Source organism: Hyla sarda, chromosome 6 (genome assembly GCF_029499605.1).
Source record: "Hyla sarda isolate aHylSar1 chromosome 6, aHylSar1.hap1, whole genome shotgun sequence".
Classification (NCBI taxonomy): Eukaryota; Metazoa; Chordata; class Amphibia; order Anura; family Hylidae; genus Hyla; species Hyla sarda.
Window position 1 is genome coordinate 169,723,003 of NC_079194.1, and position 26,273 is coordinate 169,749,275.

The 26,273-nt window shown below is 43.7% G+C and overlaps 1 protein-coding gene across 1 annotated transcript in view; it reads right to left on the reverse strand.

Moving 5' to 3' along the window:
• PEPD (peptidase D) overlaps positions 1 to 21,949 on the reverse strand; it is a 339,112-nt gene extending 317,163 nt beyond the window's left edge. The window contains exons 1-3 of the mRNA XM_056525786.1: positions 21,794 to 21,949; positions 7,274 to 7,457; positions 3,461 to 3,588 (exon numbers count right to left, since the gene is read on the reverse strand). Coding sequence (XP_056381761.1) covers positions 3,461 to 3,588; positions 7,274 to 7,457; positions 21,794 to 21,810 — 329 coding nt within the window. The 5' untranslated portion in view covers positions 21,811 to 21,949. The remainder of the gene's footprint in view (positions 1 to 3,460; positions 3,589 to 7,273; positions 7,458 to 21,793) is intronic.
• Between the last annotated feature and the right edge of the window lie 4,324 nt (positions 21,950 to 26,273).

Below are 26,273 nucleotides of genomic sequence, written 5' to 3' on the forward strand. Positions count from 1 at the left end.
TTAAATTTATCCATTGGCGGATTCCATGTAAATACCTATTAATAAGATCATTCACATGTCTTCAAGTTAAATGCAGGATGCATTTCCAATCACGCACTTAAAGATAATGATATTAAGGGCAGCTAAACTGATCCGACAAAGCATCTGTTGCACAATATGTTGTACTTTCTGAATATCTCTGATCAATGTATTGAGTCATTCTGACATTTAAAATTAATGAGAAGTAAATGGCAGCACAATTTTAATTAGACAAATTGAGGAAAATAAGACCAAGTTAGTGGTTAATTTAATTCCTGGAATTATTCCCTTCTGTCCTCACCTACCGAGCCTGGCCTGAAAAATGAATAATTTATTAGCAATAACAGCAAGGAGCCATGTGATAGGAATCGGTGGAACATTGTGTTGTTTATGAAAGTAGTGGAATATGACCGTTCCCATAATTCTAATGAAGATTAATACACTAATTGAGGTAAATGAACTGAGCAGAAGAAGCAGAAGACCAAGACTAAAGAGTCTAAAATGTATTATTTTTAATTTTTTTCCAGGGCTCCAGACAGCAAAGCAAACCAATATCTGATCAGTGGGGGTCCAGCTCTTGGTTACCCTACCCATCAGACGAGTGAAGTGACTGAAGTGCTTATGCCAGTGCTGTGGCTTCATCTTCAATCCCCAGAACCTGCTCCATACACTCAGTTGTATTTGGTATTGCAACTTATCCAAGTTTTCCCACTACAATATGTAGAGGCATATTGTTAGGATATTCTTATTGGTAGGGGGCTTAATTTCCTTATACAGAGATGCCCTAGACAATGGCTTTGCAGGGAACTACAAGACAACCATTTTTACTAAAAAAGGATCTGTATTGCATAGTTGCATTTGTTTTAATAATTGTCAGAGTCACAGAGGATGTCTACCAAAAAACTAGAATATAGTGGCATATCTCTGCAGTCTGACATGACATTTCTAGCTGGCCAGCAATGGATTAACTTAAAGGGGCATTCCAGCCTAAGACATCTTTTCCCTTATCCAAAAGATAGGAGATAAGATGTCTGATAGCTGGGGGACTGCCGCTTGGACCCCCAGCGATCTCCGTGCAGAACCCACATTCTATGCAGGGCTGCTTCGCCAGTTTCAGAAACCTGTGTTTCCGGGAATGGAGATGTGACGTCACGCCAAGCCCTCTCGTGATGTCATGCCACACACCCTCCATTCATGTCTATGGAAGGGGGTGTGACGGCCATCACGCCCCCTCCCATAGACATGAATGGAGGGGGCGTGGCATGACGTCACAAGGGGGTGTGGTGTGGCATCTTCAGTCCAGGAAACACAGAGGTTTCCAATACTGGAGTAGAAACCCTGCATAGAATGCGAATGCTGCACAGAGTCCCCCACGATCAGGCCTGAATACCCCTTTAAATTAACTCCGTGAAGTTCTGCACACAAGTTCAGAAATTATTTAGTATAGATTGGGGCACATTTATTAGTAGTATCCCAAGAACAATTTTACAAAAAAGGCAGAGTCTTTTAGATTGGTGTGCATAAAACCAAACTTATCAAGATGGCGCATGTTTTACAAGACATTTGGCACAACTTATGGCATACTTGCCATAATTCATTTTTAGGCCACCTCATAGCAGTCATATGTACACTAGTACTGGGCTGCGGAATTGGTGCTAGTCCATAATGCAAAAACTGGATGTCTAAGCTGTTTCCTAAAATGAAACCAAGGCACTTTTCAGCTGCAATTTATTACAATGGACTAGTCAAAACAAAGTTCTGAGCTTAAAAAATAAATAAATAAAAAAAAAAAAAAAAAAAAGAGTCCATCCAGCCAAAAGTCACTGGAGCAAAACTGGTAGCTAGAATTAAAGGGGTATTCCAGGCAAAAACTTTTTTTTATATATCAACTGGCTCCGGAAAGTTTAACAGATTTGTAAATTACTTCTATTAAAAAATCTTAATCCTTCCAATAGTTATTAGCTTCTGAAGTTGAGTTGCTGTTTTCTGTCTAACTGCTCTCTGATGACTCACGTCTTGGGAGCTGTCCAGCTCCTATGGGGAAATTCTCCCATCATGCACAGCTCCCGGGACATGACATCATTGAGCAGTTAGACAGAAAACTTCAGAAGCTAATAACTATTGGAAGGATTAAGATTTTTTAATAGAAGTAATTTACAAATCTGTTTAACTTTCCGGAGCCACTTGATATATAAAAAAAGTTTTTGCCTGGAATACCCCTTTAACCTGCAATAGAACCGCAATCTTTCCCATGGCAGGCATGATAGGGGAAATTTATCAAAACCTGTGCAGAGAAAAAGTGGTGCAGTTGCCTATAGCAAACAATCAAATCTTTAATTTTTCAGAGGCCTTTTTAAAAATTAAAGAAGCGAACTGACTGGTTGCTATGGGCAGCTACACTACTCTGCAGGTTTTGATAAATCTCCACGGATGTCTCTAGAGAACTCCCTTTCTCACAAGAAAACTCTTTCTCACAAGTTGTGAATGAACAAAAGGAAGAGATGAGGTAAGACGGCTTAGAGTGACGTGCAATATGACTTTTACCATTAACTTCTACCGTGGTAAATGCCAACGAAAAAACTGTCCTTCCTAAATGTAGGCTCCAAAAATAGTTAAAAGTAGATAAATGCGGTGTTCACAAGAACCAACAATTTAACATAACATCTGAGGGTACGTTCACACGCTAGTAACTAGCTGCGGGTTTCCCGCTGCGGGAAACCCACTGCGAGTGATGCTACCATTCATTTGAATGGGTCCGCAGACAGTCCGCAAATCTGACACTATTGCGGACTGTCTGTGGACCAATTTAAATCAATGGTAGCGTAACTCGCAGCAGGATTCCCGCAGTGGGAATCCTGCTATTAATAGTGTGTGAATGCACCCTAAAGGTTTGTGAAACACACCCACATGTGAAGCCCCAGAGAATAAAACAACCAAAATATGTGGTTAAAAATATATTTTATTAAATTAAAACGTATGCATACAAAATCAATCAATAAGATAATATATAAATATGTTAAAAAAGAAGGGTAGCTCCCTCTATTAACATATTTATATATTATCTTATTGATTGCTTTTGCTTGCATACCTTTTAATTTAATAAAATATATTTTTAACCACATATTTTAGTTATTTTATTCTCTGGGGCTTCATATGTGGGTGTGTTTCACACACCTTTAGGTGATATATCAACTACTAGTAACCAGAACCGATGCCTAACAGACTAGTAAAGCTGCATCAGTCTGACTGGCTGCTGATAGTAGTCCTAGCCATAGTGTGGCGCTAGAGACTGTACTGTCACTGAATGGGTTATTAATTCCCCAGATTAGCTATAAAGGTACATAGTATTGCTATTAACAGCTCCCTGCACAAGCACATCTTTTTTCATTAAAAATAAGAGAGATATGGAAGTGGCTTAGCAGCACAGGTTAAGATCTCTTACTTTCCCATCCACACAGCGTAGCTCTCCGGGAGTTTCGGAACAAAGATAATAGATCTTCCTGTATTGACATCAATGGCTCCGTAGCAGCCCGACTCGATCACTCCAAATGCCCAATGGAAGAATGACTCCTGAGGGTTAAATGAGGAAAAAACTATTCTGATATATCCAAGTTTCATGTATAAAAAGTCATGCAGAATGTTTTCACTTAAAGAAGTTGTCCAGATGGGGAAATCAAAATTTTGCTCCACAGGTGGGAAGTGGTGTAAGTAATAAACATGCTATACTCCCCTCCTGCCACAGACGCTCCCAGCCCTCCACTTCTTCTGGGTTCTGTGTCTTATCCACCTCATAGGAGCCACCTACTTAGCCAATTAATGGCCACAGAACAAGCCAAGACTAGTGGAGGGTCAGGGCTGTCTGTGCGGCAGCTAAGGGGAATCAGAGGAGGTGAGTACAGCATATTTATTATTTCCAGCCATTGAGAAAATGTTTGTTTCCCGTAAACCCGCAATTTTATTATTATTATTAATTATATAAAGCACCAACAGTTTCTGCAGCACGTCACGATTTTGAGGGTAGAAATAGACATTACAATGTTACACACTAATGGAAATCCATCAAAACCTGTGTAGAGGAAGTTGGTGCAGTTTCCCATTCATCAGATTGCTTCTTTCATTTAAAAAAAAAAAAAAAAAAACTTCTGAAAAATAAAAGAAAAAATCTGATTGGTTGCTATGGGCTACTGCTTCACTTTTACTCTGCACAGGTTTTGATACATCTCCACCTAAGTATTCAAACAGAAGAAGTGAGGGCCCTTCTCGCAAGTTTACAGTCTGGGATTCCGCATGGAGATAAAACTATTACTATATGAATCCCATTTCAAAAGATGTTTAAGTGTGTAAAACACTTGGCATTAAAATTTAAGCCTGTGTTCGATTGCCAGTGTACTCGCCCTCCCCCCTCCATTCTATGCCGTCTCTGATCACTCCCCTTCCTTCTGGGATGATAATGTCACAAATTCCAACAATTTAGAAATCTCAGCTTGATGCAGCATCACTATTCAAGCCGAGCCACCAGAACTAAATGTGTGAAATAATTGTCCCTGAAGAGAGTGAGCTGAGCCATAATGCAATAATTTTATCTCCCTGGAATACCCCTTTAAGTACTATTTCCCCAAAAATATATTAATAAAACAAAATATGTAAATTTAATAAACTAGTCAGGTTGATTTCAGCTAATTTTTACAGCTAGGAAAGTAAGATTACAAGCAATATGGTCACCATTACAGCTAGGAAATGGGGGTGTCATCCTGATATACAAGACTTCTAAATGGCGAATCAGCCAAATTGAGCACGGAAATATTCTGTTTTCACATATGGTACACCCTTCAGAACTGAAGGTCACCCTGCCCCACCATAGAAAGTACAGTACTTAAAAAGGGGTATTCTTACCATGGACATATATGGCATATCCATGGGATATGCCAATAAATGTCCCAAACATGCAGTTCCCATGTCTAAGGCCTGAACTTATCTTTAAATCCCTGCTCCCTGGCTTGGTCATGAAGGTAGCAGGGAAGCTAAATGCAAGAGAACTGGCTATTTTATGCAGTATGTGTACCTCAAACTGGTTTTAATGGCAGTTGCGTAAACAGTGTAGCACCACGAGCTACCCCGTTTATATAATTCTGGAAGTTATGGAAACAGTGTAGCTACTTGTTTACACAACTCCTATTAAGGGGGTTGTCCTATCTCAGTAATTAGCGGTTTTTGGTCTTCATTGACATGTTTGTGGAAGCTCAAGTTCATTAGAAAAACACAAAGCAGCAGAAGCGGGAAAGATACAAAATTTCTCCCATTGACTTTAATGAAAGTTGCACAAACAGTGTAGCTCGCAAGTCTGCATTTTGACTTTTCCAACCACCTCCGGCAGCCGCAAACTGGGCAGAGGGGACTAGAAAACGCAAATTGCCAGATGAGACTAGTGCTGGGCGATATGACCAAAAATTAGTATCACAGTATTTTTTTTAAAGTATCACGGTATTTTTTTCTTTTTCATGCAGGACTGGGGGTTAACCTAATTTTCTAATAATTTAGACAAATTACTGCAGGTAATTTTTTTTTTTTTTGGGGGGGGGGGGGGGGTCAGACCATCAGTTTTTCTCAACCAGGGTGCCTCCAGCCTTCGGCTGTCCTGCCATGCTGGGAGTTGTAGTTAGTTTTGCAACAGCTGGATGCACACGTTTTTTTTTTGTTTTTTTTTTTACACTTTCCACTTTCTTTAAATTCCACATACATTTCAATGGAGGTCCATAGATCTCCATTGATCTGTGCTGATTTGGTTGAGCCTGCTTTAGACACTGACAGTCCACTATGGGGGTAGGAGCCTGAATGCAGGAGAGTCCCAAGGAAGAACTATAACACTACACATGGGGTTCTGTGTCCAGGACAATAAAGGTCCCTATGATCAGCTACTCTGCAGTGACAGAACAATAGACAGTGTGAAGGCCCGGTCTGTACAAGCTCCTGCTGACGCCTCTACAGGCTCACACACTGGGGTTTATTACTGACACCTTCCAGACAATAGGAGCGCGGCTGCAGCACTGGGACTGTACGAGCGAGTATCTACACAGCGCACACTCAACCGGAACCCCGTTCACATCTCTCCCCCAGCTCGGGGAACACACAGGCTCCCACTACATCGGCCGGCTTCTCCTCACACACAGGCCCGCCACTCCAGCCCGGGATAGCGGTTTTGCCATACTCCCCCATCTCAACACATTCAGCCCTGACAGCAGGCAGCGCACTCCTCACCTCCTCCTCCGCTTCCCGCGGCTTCTCCGGGCTTCGGGAAACATCAGAACCAGGGGATGCAGTTTCAGTCTGCGCTTTCCCCTGGTTCTGATTGCAGAGAACGGGCCGGGCAAAAGGCTGCAGGGGGAGCGGGGATGAGGAGTCTCATCCTGCTCTCCCCTGGCAGAGCGGAGCCGTGGGCTCTAATTCATTCGGGGGTGGGGCCCCTCCAGTATAGTGGTATGGGGCCAAATTCATATCGTCTGACAGAAAAAAAACAGTATCCGGTATGAACCGGTATACCGCCCAGCACTAGATGAGACTTCTTCCAGTAAACTATGTGAACAGCAGGCTTTGCTGTTTTTGGCCACCGCAAGGGGCCCAGAAGCCCTCTACCCAGAGAAAGGTGTGTGTATCAGAGAGGGGACTCACATCTATGGGACATTACTTGGATGTCCTATAGATAAGTCAGAAATCTCCTAGATAACAGTAGCCCTTTAGCTACACTCTGAATGGAACAGGGTACTCCCCTGGAAAACATTTTTTTTTATCAACTGGTGCCAGAAAGTTCAACAGATTTGTAAATTACTTCTATTAAAACATCTTAATCCTTCCTGTACTTATCAGCTATTGTATGCTTCACAGAAAGTTCTTTTCTTTTTGAAATTCCTTTCTGTCTGACCACAGTGCTCTCTGCTGACACCTCTGTCCAATTTAGGAATTGTCCAGAGCAGGAGAGGTTTGCTATGGGGATTTGCTCCTACTCTGGACAGTTCCTAAAATGGACAGAGGTGTCAGCAGAGAGCACTGTGGTCAGATAGAAAGGAAATGCAAAAATAAAAATCACTTCTTCTGGAGCATAGAACAGCTGATAAGTCCTGGAAGGATTAAGATTTTTATAGAGAACTAATTTACTAATCTGTCTAACTTTCTGGCACCAGTTGATAACATTTTTTTTTCCAGTGGAGTACCCCTTTAACTACTACACAACAACTTTCATGCGTTAACTTTGGACCCTCACCTGACGGAAGAGGACGCCGGTGTCTGTGCAGTATCTATTGGTCTCCTCACCACCTTGCAAGACCACAATGGCATCTTTGGGAACATCACTGTTGTTCCTCAGTCTGTCGCAGAGGCGTTTTCTGTTCAGGGCAAACAGAGCAGCTGGCACTTTCAGTGTTTCATTCCCCAGCCAATACGAAGGTCTAAGAGAGGAAAACAAAGTGCTGTGGCTGAATATTCAAGACTTATTAATTAGAGAGAAAAAAAAGGGAGCAGATCAGTCATTACAAAATATGTAAGGCAATGGAAACAAAGTGATAAAAATAGAATATTATCATCATGTAACTGGGTTTTTGTATAGTTACAGTCAGGAAGTTCACACTTAAAAAAGGTTGTTTCACCATTTTATATAAGGTTCCAGGCATAAATTATAAAATTAAATATTTTAAATATTATTTACATAATAAATAAATAATCATCAATGAAGAGTTATGACATTTGCTTACATAGTATGGCTCCACCTGGTGCACAACCCCCTACTGCGCTGAGTACTGGTGAACACTTCCTCAGGGATTGTGAGCTCTAGTGAGCAGTCCCATTGTTGTAATGTTGAATGATTTCTGTAATGTCTGATTTTGTCTGTATGTTGCCTCTGAATTAAAATCCACGAAACAACAGAAGACAGTCATTGCTGTACTCATCATGTGACCAGCGGAGGTCCAATCACTTATCACCTATCCTTTAAAGGGGTACTCTGGCCCTAAGACATCTTATCCCCTATTCAAAGGATAGGGAATAAGATGTCTGATCGCGGGGGTCCTGCCACTGGGGTGCAATCTCTCATGCAGCACCCACCTGTCTCAGCTGCACTGAGCGACATCATGACTCCGTCCCTTGTGACATTACGCCCCTTGTGACGTTACGCACCCTCAACGCAAGTCTATGGGAGGGGGCGTGACAGCCATCATGCATCCTCCCATAGGCTTGCATTGAAAGGGGCAGGGCATGACGTCACAAGGGGATGGAGTCATGACGTGACAATACTCCGACCCCGTGGTCGTGAGTCTTCAGACACTGAGCGTTCATCGCTCCATGCAGCTGGGACAGGTGGGTGCTGCATGAGAGATTACGAGGGTACCCAGGGGTAGGGTGATCAGACACCTTATCCTCTATTAGGGATCGACCGACATCGATTTTTTAGGGCCGATACCGATAATCTGTGGCCTTTCAGGCCGATAACTTATACCGATATTCCGGTATAAGTTATCGGCTATTTATCGGCGCTTTAAATCAATGAACTACAGCAGCTTTTGCTGGGCCAGAGACCGCCGCCATCACACGCTTCTCTCACCCTGCCTGTCCGGGGGTCCTCCCAACCACCACCGCTGACCCTGACCCCCACCGAGGACGTTACTCGTCATTGCGCTGCGCAGCGCACAGCACAACGCAGGACGCAGCAGGAGCCAGAAGTAGTGTGGGCCCCAGACCCCGGGAACAGGTAATTATAAAACCGGGGATGGGGGAGGCAATGGGACAGCGGCGGTGGGGGCGGCGTGCGGGGCATTATCGGATTATCAGCAAGGTAATTGCCGATACCGATAACGTCCAAAATCGTGAATATCGGCCCGATAATATCGGCCAAACCGATAATCGGTCAATCCCTATCATCTATCCTTTGGATAAGGGATAAGATGTCTTAGGGACAGAGTACCCCTTTAACCCCTTAAGGACGCAGGACGTAAATGTACGCCCTGGTGCGGTGGTACTTAACGCACCAGGACGTACATTTACGTCCTAAGCATAACCGCGGGCATCGGAACGATGCCCGTGTCATGCGCGGCTGATCCCGGCTGCTGATCGCAGCCAGGGACCCGCCGGCAATGGCCGACGCCCGCGATCTCGCGGGCGTCCGCCATTAACCCCTCAGGTGCCGGGATCAATACAGATCCCGGCATCTGCGGCAGTGCGCGATTTGAATGAATGATCGGATCGCCCGCAGCGCTGCTGCGGGGATCCGATCATTCATAACGCCGCACGGAGGTCCCCTCTCCTTCCTCCGTGCGGCTCCCGGCGTCTCCTGCTCTGGTCTGTGATCGAGCAGACCAGAGCAGAAGATGACCGATAATACTGATCTGTTCTATGTCCTATACATAGAACAGATCAGTATTAGCAATCATGGTATTGCTATGAATAGTCCCCTATGGGGACTATTCAAGTGTAAAAAAAAATGTAAAAAAAATGTAAAAGTAAAAGTTTAAAAAAAGTGAAAAATCCCCTCCCCCAATAAAAAAGTAAAACGTCCGTTTTTTCCTATTTTACCCCCAAAAAGCGTAAAATTTTTTTTTTATAGACATATTTGGTATCGCCGCGTGCGTAAATGTCCGAACTATTAAAATAAAATGTTAATGATCCCGTACGGTTAACGGGGTGAACGAAAAAAAAAAATAAAAAAGTCCAAAATTCCTACTTTTTTAATACATTTTATTAAAAAAAAAATTATAAAAAATGTATTAAAAGTTTTTTATATGCAAATGTGGTATCAAAAAAAAGTACAGATCATGGCGCAAAAAATGAGCCCCCATACCGCCGCTTATACGGAAAAATAAAAAGTTTGGGGTCATCAAAATAAAAGGGATTATAAACGTACTAATTTGGTTAAAAAGTTTGTGATTTTTTTTAAGCGCAACAATAATATAAAAGTATGTAATAATGGGTATCATTTTAATCGTATTGACCCTCAGAATAAAGAACACACGTCATTTTTACCATAAATTGTACGGCGTGAAAACGAAACCTTCCAAAATTAGCAAAATTGCGTTTTTCGTTTTAATTTCCCCACAAAAATAGTGTTTTTTGGTTGCGCCATACATTTTATGATATAATGAGTTATGTCATTACAAAGGACAAGTGGTCGCGCAAAAAACAAGCCCTCATACTAGTCTGTGGATGAAAATATAAAAGAGGAACAATGTCCAGCACAAAGCACGATGCAAGATGGAAATTTATTGTAGATACACACAGCAAACAGCAACACGGATCATGGAGTAAAGTGACGCGTTTCAGCAACCTTCGTCGCCTTAGTCATACAATGGTATACTCAGATCAGTCTGGCTCTTATAGTGGGCGGCACCGCCCCCCTCACCAGGTGAAAACACCTGAGTGGGACGGGGCGGTGCACAACCACACACAAAGGCCAGACTGACGTCTGCGTTCACACTAGACAAAAAAGAAAAGAACACTGAACAGAATATAAATAGCTCACATATGAAACGTCACTTTACTCCATGATCCGTGTTGCTGTTTGCTGTGTGTATCTACAATAAATTTCCATCTTGCATCGTGCTTTGTGCTGGACATTGTTCTACTTTTCTATTGTTCGTCCTCGTGGTGTCCGCACGAGTCCGTGCACTGAGGCGGCGGTGGAGAGCTGGATGATCTTTCTATTTCTAAAATATAAAAGAGTTATGATTTTTAGAAGGCGAGGAGGAAAAAATAAAAACGTAAAAATTTAATTGTCTGAGTCCTTAAGGCCAAAATGGGCTGAGTCCTTAAGGGGTTAAAGGGCAACAATACCATATTTCCATAAATACTTCAGCGGGTGCTGTGTACATGTTATTTATGTAGAAATATATATATATAAATATATATATATATATATATATACACATATTGCCAGCCTTTTCCATTGTACCTCAAAATCATTTCACTCTCTTTGGACCTTTCACATATGATGGGTTTGGCTTACTTGTATTACGCACTTATACAATATTGACCCCAAAAGTAGCAGTCCAGGCTACAAAACACAGAAGGAAAAAAAATTATAGACCCCAGAAGTAGTGCTCCAGCAGTGTACTTTTGGTTACAGCTTTGGAAAACATGCCAAAACTAATATATAAAGATACCTGCATAAATACAAATTCCCAGTAATGATCGATGACCACAATCCGATCATTTACAGGCCAAAGTCTTTTAAAGATAATGCCTCGGGGAATACAAGCACCTGAATTCCCTGTAAGTTATTTGAACAAGAGGAACATAAAAAGGGGAAAAACTGCTGAGAAACATACATGAGGAATTTATATTATTGTGATTATCTAACACATTAGTAAAAGTAGAAAGTACACCTTGAGGAAGCCGCCTGCAGGCACTGACAGGTCACGTATTCCCTGCTGTAAAATCTACAAATATTAAAAGCTACATAGAAGTTGCAGTCTTGCACTTTCATAAAAGACACATAGCTGTGGGTTACATACATTTCCACATAGAGCAAAGTATGATTATACCCGGGTGTGAAATATTTTAATGGACAGAGCTCAGCCAGGTTCAGCGCAAAATATGCATAAAACCAAATATAAACGTTCAGAATGTACAGATTGTTTATAGAGACAGTCTAGGGGGAGATTGGCTTTAGAGCTGGACTCTGACGGGATTCTGCTGTGTACACCACCCCTGCCCTTAAAATTTTTTCTAGAGCTTTTAAAGAGCGTTCCCCTTGCTCACATTGTGTGAGTTCCTGGCAGGAGAAAGTAGGGGTTCCCCAGCAGGTTCGATGTCACTGAAGCCTGCGAGAGCTGTGCCCCGCCATGCCCCACACGCAATTCCGGAGTTTGGTCTCCTGCCAGGCCGGAAGGAGACCAAACTAACTGTATGACTTGCGCAGGGAACAGAACAGAGCCACCTAAAAACAATCACATTAAAAACATATAAGGGTTGAGAATTTTAACAGCAAGTAAATAGCAAAGTGTCTTATAATTACATAAGGAACAATACATTAAACCTTTAGTTTGGTGACAGGTACTCTTTAAAAAGAGTACCTGTCACCGAATAAAACTTTTAATATAGTGTTCCTTGTGTAATTAGCAGACACTTTCCCATTCACTTGCTTTTAAAATTATCAACATAAATATGTTCAAAATGTAATATAAAAACGGCCACTAGATGGCTCTGTTCTGTTCCCTGCCACAAGTAATACAGTAAGTTTGGTCTCCTCCCGTCCAGGCAGGAGTCCATACTCAGGAAGTGTTTCTCTGCACTGAGCTTAAGGGTGCGTTCCCACAGGGCGTATACGCAGCGTATTTGACGCTGCGCAAAATGTATGGCAGCAGCGGGAAATACGCTGCGTATCCCTTGCTCACTATACACACAGGGCTTTCCGGCGGCAGCCCTATGTGTGTAGTGAGTTTTGGAGGCGGGGCCGCGCGTCACAGATACGCCGGCACACGGCCCCGCCTCCAAAACTCACTACACACATGCTGACGCTGCGTATACGCCCTGTGGGAACGCACCCTTCCTGTCAGCTGCACAGAAAATGAAAGCTCCACAGATTCTCACAGAAAGCTGCACAGACTGAAAACTGCAGGAGAGCCTCACTGATAGCAACACAGACTGAAACATGCACAGAGCCTGAGGTTTTCTATCCATCCAAGCAATGCAGCTATGTTAGGGCAGAAATTGTCCCCCAGCAGGCTTCAGTGATGTCATGCCTGCTGGGAAATGCCCACTTTCTCCTGCTGGGAAATTGCACTATACGAGCAAGAATAAATGGTATAATACACAGCTTTTAACCCCCTTCCCGCTACATGACGTATGCATACGTCATGAGCGGGCTCCCGCGATAGAAGTGAAAGTAAACTATGTCGGTTAACTCAGTGGAGCTGTTCGGGACCGCCGCAATGAAATCGCGGTGTCCCGAACAGCTTGATGAACAGCTGGAGGATCCCTACCTGCCTCCTCGATGTCCGATCGCCAAATGACTGCTCCGCGCCTAAGGTTCCAGGCGGAGCAGTCGAGCGGCGATAACACTGATCAATGCCCGGCTGTTGCCAGGCAGTGATCAGAGTATAAGATCAGTGTGTGCAGTGTTATAGCCCCCTATGGGAGCTATAACACTGCAAAAAAAAAAAGGGAAAATAAAGTGGTAATAAAGATCATTTAACCCCTTCCATAATAAAGGTCAGAATCACCCCCCCCCCCTTTTCCCAATAAAAAAAATAAAACAGTGTAAATAAAAAATAAACGTATGTGGTATCGCCGCGTGCGTAAGTGTCCGAACTATAAAAATATATTGTTAATTAAACGGCACGGTCTATGGCGTAAACGTGAAAGAATTCCAAAGTCCAAATTTGCGTATTTTTGGTCACTTTTTATACCATAAAAAAGTGAATAAAAAGCGATTAAAAAGTCCAATCAATACAAAAATTATACTAATAAAAACGTCAGATCACGGCGTAAAAAAATGAGCCCTCATAATTCCCCATATGCAGAAAAATTCTAAAGTTATAGGGGTCAGAAAGACATTTTTAAACGTATACATTTTCCTGAAAGTAGTAATGATTTTTTCCAGAAGTACGACAAAATCAAACCTATATAAGTAGGGTATCATTTTAACCGTAAGGACCTACAGAATAAAGAGAAGGTGGAATTTTTTAACGAAAAATGCACTGCGTAGAAACGGAAGCCCCCAAAATTTACAAAATGGCATTTTTTCTTCAGTTTTGTCGCACAATTATTTTTTTTCCGTTTCGCCGTGGATTATTGGGTAAAATGACTAATGTCACTGCAAAGTAGAATTGGTGGCGCAAAAAATAAGCCATCATATGGATTTTTATGTGCAAAATTGAAAGCGTTATGATTTTTAGAAGGTGAAAAAACGGAAAATACCCTGCGTCATTAAGGGGTTAAAGCTCTGAGATTGTTTTTAAGGGCAGGAGGGGTGTTAGGAGTGGTTAGAGAACATAGGCTGAGGTAGTTGAGAACAGGTTATTTGGTGACAGGTACTTTTTAAATCCCTCTAAATTAGTGCTGGGCTGTATACCGGTTCATACCGAATACCGATTTTTTTCCCTGCATGATATGCATTTTTCCCATACCGCAATACCGGTTGGGCCCCTCGAATGAATGAATTATCAGCCGCAGCGGCTGTCGCCACATCGGGGAACTAATCACATTTGACCCGCAGGCACTGTTCTGCTTCTCTTCCCTCCCCCCAATGAATTATCAGCCCAGCGCTGCAATGTCCCCCACATCGGGGAACTAATCATGTCACCCGCGAGCGATGTTTCTCCCCCCCCCCCAAATAATTATTAGCCGGCCCAGTTGCAATATCAAAAAACAAATTATGCAATACCCAATACTAATAACAATATATACCAAAATAATACAAACCAAGACAAATTACAGCACTTTTTATTTTATTTTTTTTGGCTCTGAGTTGGTCCCACATCCCATACCCCAGTACATGTTACCAGACGTCCATGAACCAGTCCAGGATTTTCTGTATATTATAAAAATCCCATAGAAACCCCTGCCCCCCTTCTAACCCACCACCCAACGTAAACCAAACCTAAACCCAAGGGAGCATCACACAATATATATTAGGGATCGACCGATTATCGGTTTGGCCGATATTCACGATTTTGGGCATTATCGGTATCGGCAATTACCTTGCCGATAATCCAATAATGCCCCGACGCCCGCACCGCGACCGCTCCAACGACCCACCCCACCGCGTTGCACCCCCCACTGCACCGCCCCGGCCCCATTGCCTCCCCCATCCCCGGTTTTATAATTACCTGTTCACGGGGGCCGGGTCCACGCTACTTCTGGCTCCTGCTGCGTCCTGCGTTACGCTGTGAGCAATGACGAGTGATGTGAGGCGACGTCACTGTCAGTGCGCACAGTGACAGCTCAGGAGGACGCCACCGGAGCCAGATGTAGAGTGGACCCCGGGAAGATGTAATTGTAAAACCGGGGATGGGGGAGGCAATGGGTTATGATTTTTAAAAGGTAAGGAGGAAAAAAAAAAGTGCAAAAACAGAAAAACGCTCAGTCCTTAAGGGGTTAAATTAAACCTGTCTATTCTGGACATACAACTACCCCTATGATAGGTGAATCCCACATGGCCTGGGGTGTGCCGGATGTGGACATCCACTAAGCGAGCCTCACTCGCTATGCTAGTAAGGACAACTTTATCATTTTTTTTACCAGATGCATTTACTCCTTCATTCACCCTTACATTAACCTTCTCCTTCATATTGGCTGGACCGGTGTGCTCGGGCGCAGATTTTGTACCATCAGCATTACTGGGTACCAGAACTGGAGCCACCGCCACAGAACAGGTCACCGGTCCCTTATACAAGGACCAGGCAGCCTGCCGAGCCCCAGCCCTATTTTTACCGGTACCCTCCGCCTTACCAGTACTGGAGTTTTCTGCTCCTGGGTGCCGCTGATCAGGATAAGCGGCGCCAATACAAAATAAAGGTTTCAGTTCAGTCTTCTTCGGACCCGGCAGCTCCTTCACGACAACACCACGGCTCCAAAGGAACAGCGGTGCCAACGTTCAAAGCCACCGGAGCTCCTGAAGCTGACTCTGGCACAAAGCTGCCCCCTCCCCCCCCCTCTTGTTAGGGAGCAAGCTGATGTACCAGAGCCTTTACTACACCATCACTGGGCCAATATCACTGTCCGACCTTTTAGATTTTAGAAGACAGAAGGAGATTTTTCAACCTGTATTTCTGCCTGAATCATTTTCCTTATATCTTTCATAAGGTCAGGAGTTTCCTATATTTTTTAGGTAGCGGCTTTGTAATTGATACTGTCAGTTCCTTCTTACACAGTAAACTTTTTTTCAGTTTAGGTTTATTAGGAATTGTTACAGGATCCTTTTCTCTCTAAAATAAAGAAGGTAGAAGTGGATCAACATAATACATTAAGGTAAAAAAAAAAAAAAAAACATAGGCCTTCTTACTTACAGATCCTTGGCTCTGCATGGGATCAGCCTTTAGAGGTTTTAGGTGTAGACATGCTGGATGTGCAGATGAGCTTCAGATAAATAATCCAAAGGAGGCACTGGATGGTGGACCAAAAGGTCCCTATAGAGGGAAGAACCTTCAGAGTAGCAGCTCTTATACTAACCTCTGGCACCACTACAGAGGCAGTTCCCGGCCTAGCGACATTGAGGCCTGCCAGGAAGACCTGTACACTCAGGACCAGAAGAGGTTCTACGACCCCGACCCGGTGGCATCACCCTTGCGTAACCTCGCCTGGGCACAGCAAGGGGAGATGCTGAGCAGGGGACGCAACAATGGCATCTCCTCAATTGTCTCCCAAATTCTCAGGCTTCCTTCCCGTATTGGGACTAGAGCTGGGCAGTATGACCAAAAATGCATATCATGGTATTTTTGCCTGAGGAACTAATCATATATGACCCCCAGGCGCTGCTATATTTCTCTAACACCAGTATTGCGGTATGGGAAATATTCATATCGTGCAGGGAAAAAAGTTCGGTATGAACCAGTAGGGAAGGGGTGGGCTTTTAACCGCTCAGTGTTTTTCCTCACCCAGTTAGGCAGAGGCAATCTCGGGGTGCTGTCATTAAGAAGATGGGGGAATAACAGTACACGATCCAAAGTGTATTAAACAAAGTCACTAGTAGACTACATATGGTCCATGTAAGGCTCGAGCATGCAGCAGTATAGATCAGCATACCTTTCTGCAGGTATGCCGACATATGCAGCAAATGTAAGCTACTTCTAAAGTGTAAACTCAGCTTTACACCAAGTGCAGGGTCTAAAGGGCAATGCATGACTTCTATCTTTAGTGTTCTTTGAATCTCTTCAAAGTTGCACAACACCTTACATGTCATGTGCCTTAAAAATAAAATACAAAAAGAAACTTAAAAATTTGATAAAATAACTTGTGGGTCAGCAGGACATGATTGAAAGAGGAGCAGAATTGTGAGAAAGAGAATAACTACTGCAGCCGTAGAAAAACTCCAGCATCATGGAAGAGCCGAGACATCTTAATGCTCAAGCAGCACAATTGAAGCAATAAAGGCAGCACATTGGCATTTTCCGGGATTATTGATTTCCACAAAGCAATTCAATTAGTTACTTATTGAAAAAACAACCTTAACATTTCTCTGCTGGTAAAACTATGCGTGAGAAAAGAAATCCCCCGCACTGTACCATACAGCGAAGAAGATATTATTTTACTATTGGTCAGACAACGCCTATGTACCAGGGAAGTACATAAGGAAGGGAGAAGTGTCTGTAATGTCACCTGAAAGGGTTGGAGGAAAAAATAAAAGACCTCTTAGGATATGGCAGGCAGAAATGTTAGGGTGTGTTCTCACATATACCTGATGTTTTATGTAGCCAAATATGTGCAGAAAAACCTTATGTGCATATCACCGTGGTTATCACCGTGGTCTTGAAATATGCCATCTCCATAGACACCATTGCATTTCCCAAAAAATATGCAGAAAGAATTGACATGTCAATTCTTTTTTGCGGAGTCTGGAATCTGAATTTTCAAGGCAAATGTTTCCACCGTATGCACGGTGCTGCAATATTTCATTGAAAACAATGGGAGACTGCTGCAATGGAATTTCATATCTGAATTTTTGTGCCGAATTTTGCTATGTGACTGGGGCCTGATAGAGAGCCTGCTTACTTTGAGATGTGATCATACATGCACAGTTTATCTTTAACCCCTTAGGGACGCAGGGCGTACCGGTACACCCCCGTTCCCGAGTCCTTAAGGACTGAGTACCTGTACGTTGTGATCCCGCCAATGGGGTTTAAACCGTTCTCACGAGCAGAAAACGGGTTAAACCCCGGGGATCCCGGTTGCTACAGGCAGCCAGGACCCCCGGCTAATGCCAGGCACAGGCAGCCTGGACCCCCGACTAATGCCCAGCATTAACCCTTTAGAAGCCGCAATCAAAGTTAAATCACCCCCCTTTTCCTATTTTTTTAAATAAATTTATGTAATAAAAAAAAAATCATAAGTGGTTCCGCCGCATGCGTAAATGTCCGAACTATTAAAATATAAGGTTAGCTAAACCGCACAGTCGATGGTGTACACGTAAAAAAATACCAAAGTCCATAATCGTGAATTTTTGGTCACTTCATATATCATAAAAATATTAATAAAAAGCGATCAAAAAGTCCCATCAAAACAAAAATGGTACTGATGAAACTACAGACCATGGTACAAACAATAAGTCCTCATATAGCCCCATACATAGAAAAATAAAAAAAGTTATAGGGGTCAGAAGATGACAATACTAAACATACTAATTTTGGTACATGTAGTTATCATTTTTTTTAAGTAGTAAAATAAATAAGACCTACATAAATTTGGTAACCCTGTAACGGTATGGACCTATAGAATAAAGCTAATGTGTCATTTTTACCAAAAAGTGCACTGCGTGGAAACAGAAGCCCTAAAAATTAGCAAAATGGCATTTTTTCTTTTCATTTCACGCCACAAATAATTTTTTTTTCCGCCGGAGATAATGTTATAAAAAAAATTGGCATTACATAGTACAATTGGTGAGGCAAAAAACAAGCCCTTATATGGCTCTGTAGGTGCACAATTGAACAGGTTATGATTTTTAGAAGATGAGGAGAAAAAAAACAAAAAGTGCCAAAAAGAAGATTGTGTTGAGTCCTTAAGGGTGCATTCACACAGGCGTATTTGTCAGCGGATCCGCAGCTGCGGATCCGCTGACAAAGGCCCTTAAAGTGCTGCCCTCTTTGTGCCTACTAATAGCGGCAATCTGCCGCTATCAGCAGACACACTGTGAAGTGCGAGTCGCAGTGCATCCGCACATCCCGCACATCACGGTCGCTACCCCGGCTCCCTGAGCTACACAGAGAGCGGCCGCGAAGTGTGCGAGTACACTGCAGGGTAACTCGCACATCGCAGTGTGTCTAGGGATCGGCCGATATCGATTTTTTTGGGCCGATACGGATAATCTGTGGAGCTTAGGGCCGATAGCCGATAACTTATACCGATACTCCGGTATAAAAGTTATTGGCTATTTATCCCCAATACCCCCCGAAACCCCCCCCCCCCCCGTGACACCGCTGCAGATCATTGACTTAAAAAAGCGGGCGCTTTAAATCAATGAACTGCAGCGGCTTTTGCGGTGCCATAGGCTGCCGCCGCCACCCGCTTCTCTCCCCCTGCCTGTCCGTGGGTCCTCCCGAGTCCTATCACCGCACCGCCCCGACCTCATTGCCTCCCCCATCCCCGGTTTTATAATTACTTGTTCCCAGGGCCCGGGGTCCACTCTACATCTGGCTCCGGTGGCGTCCTCCTGAGCTCTCACTGTGCGCACTGACGGTGATGTCGCATTGAGGACGTCACTCGTCATTGCGCACAGCGTAACGCAGAACGCAGCAGGAGCCAGAAGTAGCATGGACCCCGGCCCCTGGGAACAGGTAATTATAAAACCGGGGATGTGGGAGGCAATGGGGCCGGGGCAGTGCGGTGAGGGGTGCGACGCAGTGCGGTGGGTCGTGGGGGGGGGGGGGTTGCGGTGGGTGGTGCGGCGCAGTGGGGGCAGTGCATTATCGGATTATCGGCAAGGTAATTGCCGATACCAATAACGCACAAAATCATGAATATCGGCCAAACCGATAATCGGTCTATCCCTAATAGTGTCTGCACCTGTGTGTGACGGTTTTCTCACAATTCTTCTGTAATTTTCACTCACAATTTACATAATATTTATTTTTAAGAGCATACAAAATGACTTGTCTCAGAATTTTCCCAGCTTGCAATGCGGCCGAGACCTGACTCACTAGTCAGCTGATGACAGGGAGCCTGTCTGCTTCAATGGGTGGAGGGATCAATCTGCAACTAATGCAACAACTTGAGGCACCCTGATTGAAAACCACACTGATTTGAATGGATGCAGCTCATTTATGTTTCAATGGGTGGGGTGACTGATGTGTGGGAGGGAGGAAGATGGAATTGTGGGATTTGTAGTAAAAAAAAAAGAAAAGTCAAACAGGAAATACCAGTAAGCCTCAGCGTTATGGTAATCTCAGAACATGAAAATGGTCTGAGTCCTTAAGGGGTTAAAGAGGTGAAATCGGGATACTTTTATTAAAGGGGTCATCCTTAGATTCTCCATGCGATGTGAATAACTAGATGAGTTGGGGGTCCGACCATTGGATCCACCACAGCTGGCAGAATTCCGTTTGCAGCAGGCACCACTGAAATCATTGGCTGTAGGACCACGTTGACGTACACTATCTCATAGCCGGAAATACGGTCAGGCGGAATTCTGTCCAAAGAATGAGCATGTCCATTCTTTGGCCAGACGTCTATTTCACAGGATGTACAGAGCAGCAGAATCCCATTGAAAACAAGGAGGAAAGAGCTTTTATTGTGACATTGCAGCTTACAAATCAGGAAGGTCTGTCCACTATGGCTAATAACATTATATTGGTAAGTTGCTTTATTATACTTTTTAAAGTATGCACTATTTATTTATTTTTTTTCTCACGTAAACAACCAAATTTCCAGCAGACCCCATTGATGTCAATGGGATCTGTCAGGATCCACTGGTGACCCGGTGGAGTCAGTTGTGCAATGCACAACTTTTACACTGTGAAACGTATGGAATACGCACGGAGCAGCAGAATCCCATGGAAAACAATGGGACTCTTCGGCAACTGAGTTTTCAAGTGGAATTTTTGTGGATTTTTTTTATTTTTGTGGAATGCATGAACATGGCTGAAGAGAGCCAGCTATTACACTGCTCTATGACAAAAACCATCTGGTCACTTCTTCTTTATGGAGAGGATTACACAACACTTCAGTGGTTAGTCCTCCAGTATACAGGAAATAAAAAGGTGCTGTGTATGCATCAGGGGGGCCGCCTCAAGCACATCGGGGGAGATTTAGTAAAACCTGTCCTGAGGAAAAGTTGCCCAGTTGCCCATAGCAACCATTCAGACCGCTTCTTCCATTTATCAGAGGACTTTTCAAAAATGAAAGAAGCGATCTGATTGGTTGCTATGGGCAACTCAGCAAGTTTTCCTCAGGACAGGTTTTGATAAATCTCCCCCAATATCATGTTCACAGGGCATTATCAACGAATAACTGACAGCTTTCCCTAAATGAGCATGTATGGAAAGACAGCTGTCAATCACACAACAGAGACCGCCCACTGGACTCCTAATCAACCTATCCCAGTGTTTCCCAACCAGGGTGCCTCCAGATGTTGCAAAACTACAACTCCCAGCATGCCTGGACAGCCAAAGGCTGTCCAGGCATGCTGGGAGTTGTAGTTTTGCAACATCTGGAGGCACCCTGGTTGGGAAACACTTACCTATCCACTGTGCCTGATCAATATCATAGCCCAGCATCTGTTGCCAGTGTGACATGGCATAGGTCATCTGTAGCATCTGTCATAGGACAATAGGAACCAGCAAGACCATCGTCTACATCAGTGGTCTCCAAACTGTGGACCTCTATATGCTACAAAACTACAACTCCCAGCATGCAAGGCAGCTTCACATTGCTGTAGAACTACAAGTTCCAGAGTAAGCTGCAGCGCTACAGGTTTTAGCATACAGTTACCATGGGGATACAGCTGCAGCAGTCAGGTGTGCTGGCTTTACAGAGTGTTTTCTGCGCAGAGTATTGGGACTAGTACACACAGATGCCGGCTGTGGTATTTCCATGCAGGAGCACACTGCAATGCTCTATCATGCGGTACCGCACCCTAAACACTCACCCCTCCGCCGCTGACATGATGCTGTCCCGACTTGGTAGCGGCTACTATGAGGTTGCTTTTGGTAGGTATGATATCACGTGAGGGACGGAGCTTTTTGGGGAAGGGGCGGGGCGTCCCAGGTCACAGTGCTGAGACAGGAACTAGAAGCTGCAATGAGACAGGAAGACCAGACTGGAAGTGTGTGTGCTGGGGAGACAGCATTTACATGGGACTGTATGTTGGAGGAGGCTGAGGAGAGTGATGTTATTTACATGGGACTGTATGTTGGAGGAGGCTGAGGAAGGTGATGTTATTTACATGGGACTGTATGTTGGAGGAGGCTAAGGGGAGTGATGTTATTTACATGGGACTGTATGTTGGAGGAGGCTGAGGAAGGTGATGTTATTTACATGGGACTGTATGTTGGAGGAGGCTAAGGGGAGTGATGTTATTTACATGGGACTGTATGTTGGATGAGGCTGAGGAGAGTGATGTTATTTACATGGAACTGTATGTTGGAAGAGGCTAAGGGGAGTGATGTTATTTACATGGGACTGTATGTTGGAGGAGGCCTCGGAGAGTGAAGTTATTTACATGGGACTGTATGTTGGAGGAGGCTAAGGGGAGTGATCTTATTTACATGGGACTGTATGTTGGAGGAGGCTGAGGAGAGTGATGTTATTTACATGGGACTGTATGTTGGAGGAGGCTAAGGGGAGTGATGTTATTTACATGGGACTGTATGTTGGATGAGGCTGAGGAAGGTGATGTTATTTACATGGGACTGTATGTTGGAGGAGGCTAAGGGCAGTGATGTTATTTACATGGGACTGTATGTTGGAAGAGGCTAAGGGGAGTGATGTTATTTACATGGGACTGTATGTTGGAGGAGGCCTCGGAGAGTGAAGTTATTTACATGGGACTGTATGTTGGAGGAGGCTAAGGGGAGTGATCTTATTTACATGGGACTGTATGTTGGAGGAGGCTGAGGAGAGTGATGTTATTTACATGGGACTGTATGTTGGAGGAGGCTAAGGGGAGTGATGTTATTTACATGGGACTGTATGTTGGAAGAGGCTAAGGGGAGTGATGTTATTTACATGGGACTGTATGTTGGAAGAGGCTAAGGGGAGTGATGTTATTTACATGGGACTGTATGTTGGAAACGGCTAAGGGGAGTGATGTTATTTACATGGGACTGTATGTTGGAGGAGGCTAACGGCAGTGATGTTATTTACATGGGACTGTATGTTGGAGGAGGCTAAGGGGAGTGATGTTATGTACATGGGACTGTATGTTGGAGGAGGCTAAGGGGAGTGATGTTATTTACATGGGACTGTATGTTGGAGGAGGCTGAGGGGAGTGATGTTATTTACATGGGACTGTATGTTGGAGGAGGCTGAGGGGAGTGATGTTATTTACATGGGACTGTATGTTGGAGGAGGCTGAGGGGAGTGATGTTATTTACATGGGACTGTATGTTGGAGGAGGCTGAGGGGAGTGATGTTATTTACATGGGACTGTATGTTGGAGGAGGCTGAGGAGAGTGGTGTTATTTACATGGGACTGTATGTTGGAGGAGGCTGAGGAGAGTGGTGTTATTTACATGGGACTGTATGTTGGAGGAGGCTGAGGAGAGTGGTGTTATTTACATGGGACTGTATGTTGGAGGAGGCTGAGGAGAGTGGTGTTATTTACATGGGACTGTATGTTGGAGGAGGCTAAGGAGAGTGATATTTACATGGGACTGTATGTTGGAGGAGGCTGAGAATAATTATGTTATTTACATGGGACTGTATGTTGGGGGAGGCTGAGGAGAGTGATGTTATTTACATAGTCACATAGTTAGTATGGTTGAAAAAAGACATATGTCCATCAAGTTCAACCAGGGAATTAAGGGGTAGGGGTGTGGCGCGATATTGGGGAAGGGATGAGATTTTATATTTCTTCATAAGCATTAATCTTATTTTGTTCCAGGAATGTATCTAATCCTGTTTTAAAGCTGTTAATTGTTCCTGCTGTGACCAGTTCCTGAGGTAGACCGTTCCATAAATTCACAGTCCTCACGGTAAAGAAGGCGTGTCGCCCCTTGAGACTAAACTTTTTCTTCTCCAGACGGAGGGAGTGCCCCCTCGTCCTTTGGGGGGGGTTAACCTGGAACAGTTTTTCTCCATATTTTTTGTATGGGCCATTTATATACTTATATACGTTTATCATATCCCCCCTTAAACGTCTCTTCTCAAGACTAAACAATTGTAACTCCTTTAATCGCTCCTCATAGCTAAGATGTTCCATGCCCCATATTAGTTTAGTCGCGCGTCTCTGCACCCTTTCCAACTCCGCAGTGTCCCTTTTATGGACAGGTGCCCAAAACTGAACAGCATATTCCAGGTAAGGCCGTACCAATGCTTTATAAAGGGGGAGTATTATGTCCCTGTCCCTTGAGTCCATGCCTCTTTTGATACATGACAATATCCTGTTGGCCTTGGAAGCAGCAGCCTGACATTGCATGCTATTCTGTAGTCTGTGATCTACAAGTACACCCAGATCCTTCTCTACCAGTGACTCTGCCAGTTTAATCCCCCCTAAGACATACGACGCATGCAGGTTATTAATACCCAGATGCATAACTTTACATTTATCCATATTGAACCTCATTTGCCAAGTGGATGCCCAGACACTTAGTCTATCCAAGTCATCTTGTAACTTATGCACATCCTTTATAGACTATACCGTGCTACAAAGCTTGGTGTCATCTGCAAAGATAGAAACAGAGCTGTTAATACCATCCTCTATATCATTGATAAATAAATTAAACAACAGTGGTCCTAGTAATGAACCTTGGGGTACACCACTAATAACCGGGGACCAATCCATGAGCCAGTGTTCAATCCAGTTACAAACTAAAATTTCCAAACCCAAGGACCTTAACTTACCTGTCAGACGACTATGAGGGACAGTATCAAACGTTTTAGCAAAATCCAGAAACACTATATCCACAGCCATTCCTCTGTCAAGGCTTCTACTCATCTCTTCATAAAAGCAAATTAGATTGGTTTGACAACTTCTATCCTTAGTAAACCCATGCTGGCTATCACTTATAATACAATTATCCCCTATGTATTCCTGTATGTAGTCCCTTATAAGTCCTTCAAACAATTTACCCACAATGCACGTTAGACTTACCGGTCTATAGTTTCCTGGGGAAGACCTAGAGCCCTTTTTGAAGATTGGCACCACATTAGCCTTGCGCCAGTCCCTTGGCACAATACCAGACACCAGAGAATCTCTAAATATCATGAACAGGGGTACAGATATTACTAAACTTACCTCTCTAAGAACTCTTGGGTGCAATCCATCTGGCCCTGGAGATTTGCTTACATTTATATTACTTAACTTACCTTGTACCATCTCTACATTAAGCCAGTTCAGTACATTACATGATGTGTTACCAGCACTGACCTGGCCAATGTCAGCTCCTTCTTCTTCCTTATCCTGGCAGTGATATACATCTGGAACTCTTTTGGCACCGCCAGGATCAGTGTCCGACCCCAGCGAGTTGTTTAACCTCTTAAGGGTAGGATCTAGTGCTGTATCTTGCGGCTGTGTATTTTCCTACCCATTGAAGTCAATGGGTAGCAACACCGGCTGCAGAAAATATGCAGCAAAATATGGCATGTGTGACCCTACATGTACAGTATCCTGTGCATATTCTGCAGATTTTAGTTTAAACTAAATGATTAAACACAGCTTTATCCCATTCAGGACACCAGGCATATAGGATTGCCCTTGTGTCCTGGAACTTAAGGACCATGGGGGAGATTTGTCAAAACCTGTCCAGAGGTGATTTTGCAGGGCCCTTTTCAAAAATGAAAGAAGCAATCTGATTGGTTGCTATGGGCAACTCAGCAACTTTTCCTCTGGACAGGTATTAATAAATCCCCCCCCCCCACCCCCAAAGGTGTACCTGTATGCCCAGATGCCTTAAAGTGTACCTGTCTCATCCCACACAAATAAAATGTTACTCAGTACATAATCCTGACCATGTACATGTAATTTTATGCCTCTATTACATTAGCTCGCAGTGTTAGAAATCCTCTCAGGGGAAGGGGGCGTGTCCCTCCTTGTGGTGAGAGGTGATTGGTGCGTCTGCTTATGCAGTCTTGTCCATGAGTCATCTATTGTCCATAACTCTCTGCTGCAGGACTGGTTCGTGTCCCAGTAGGTATGGGGACCCCTAGTAGTGGGAATTTCGGGAGACGTTTTCTTTATTAAAAATGTTAAAAAAAATTCAACATCCATATTACAAAAGGTCTTTAATTTTCATCCAAAGTTTTTGGATCTGACAGTGCCCATTTAAGTGGGTTTGAAGCGAGTGCAGGAGCTGCACTAGCTTCAGAGCAGTGAGTGTCGGCTACTATTAGTAGCCAGACACTCACTTCTAATGACAGGCAGCAGCAATCCCTTTGCTGCCCAGAATTTAACCCTTTATACACCGTGA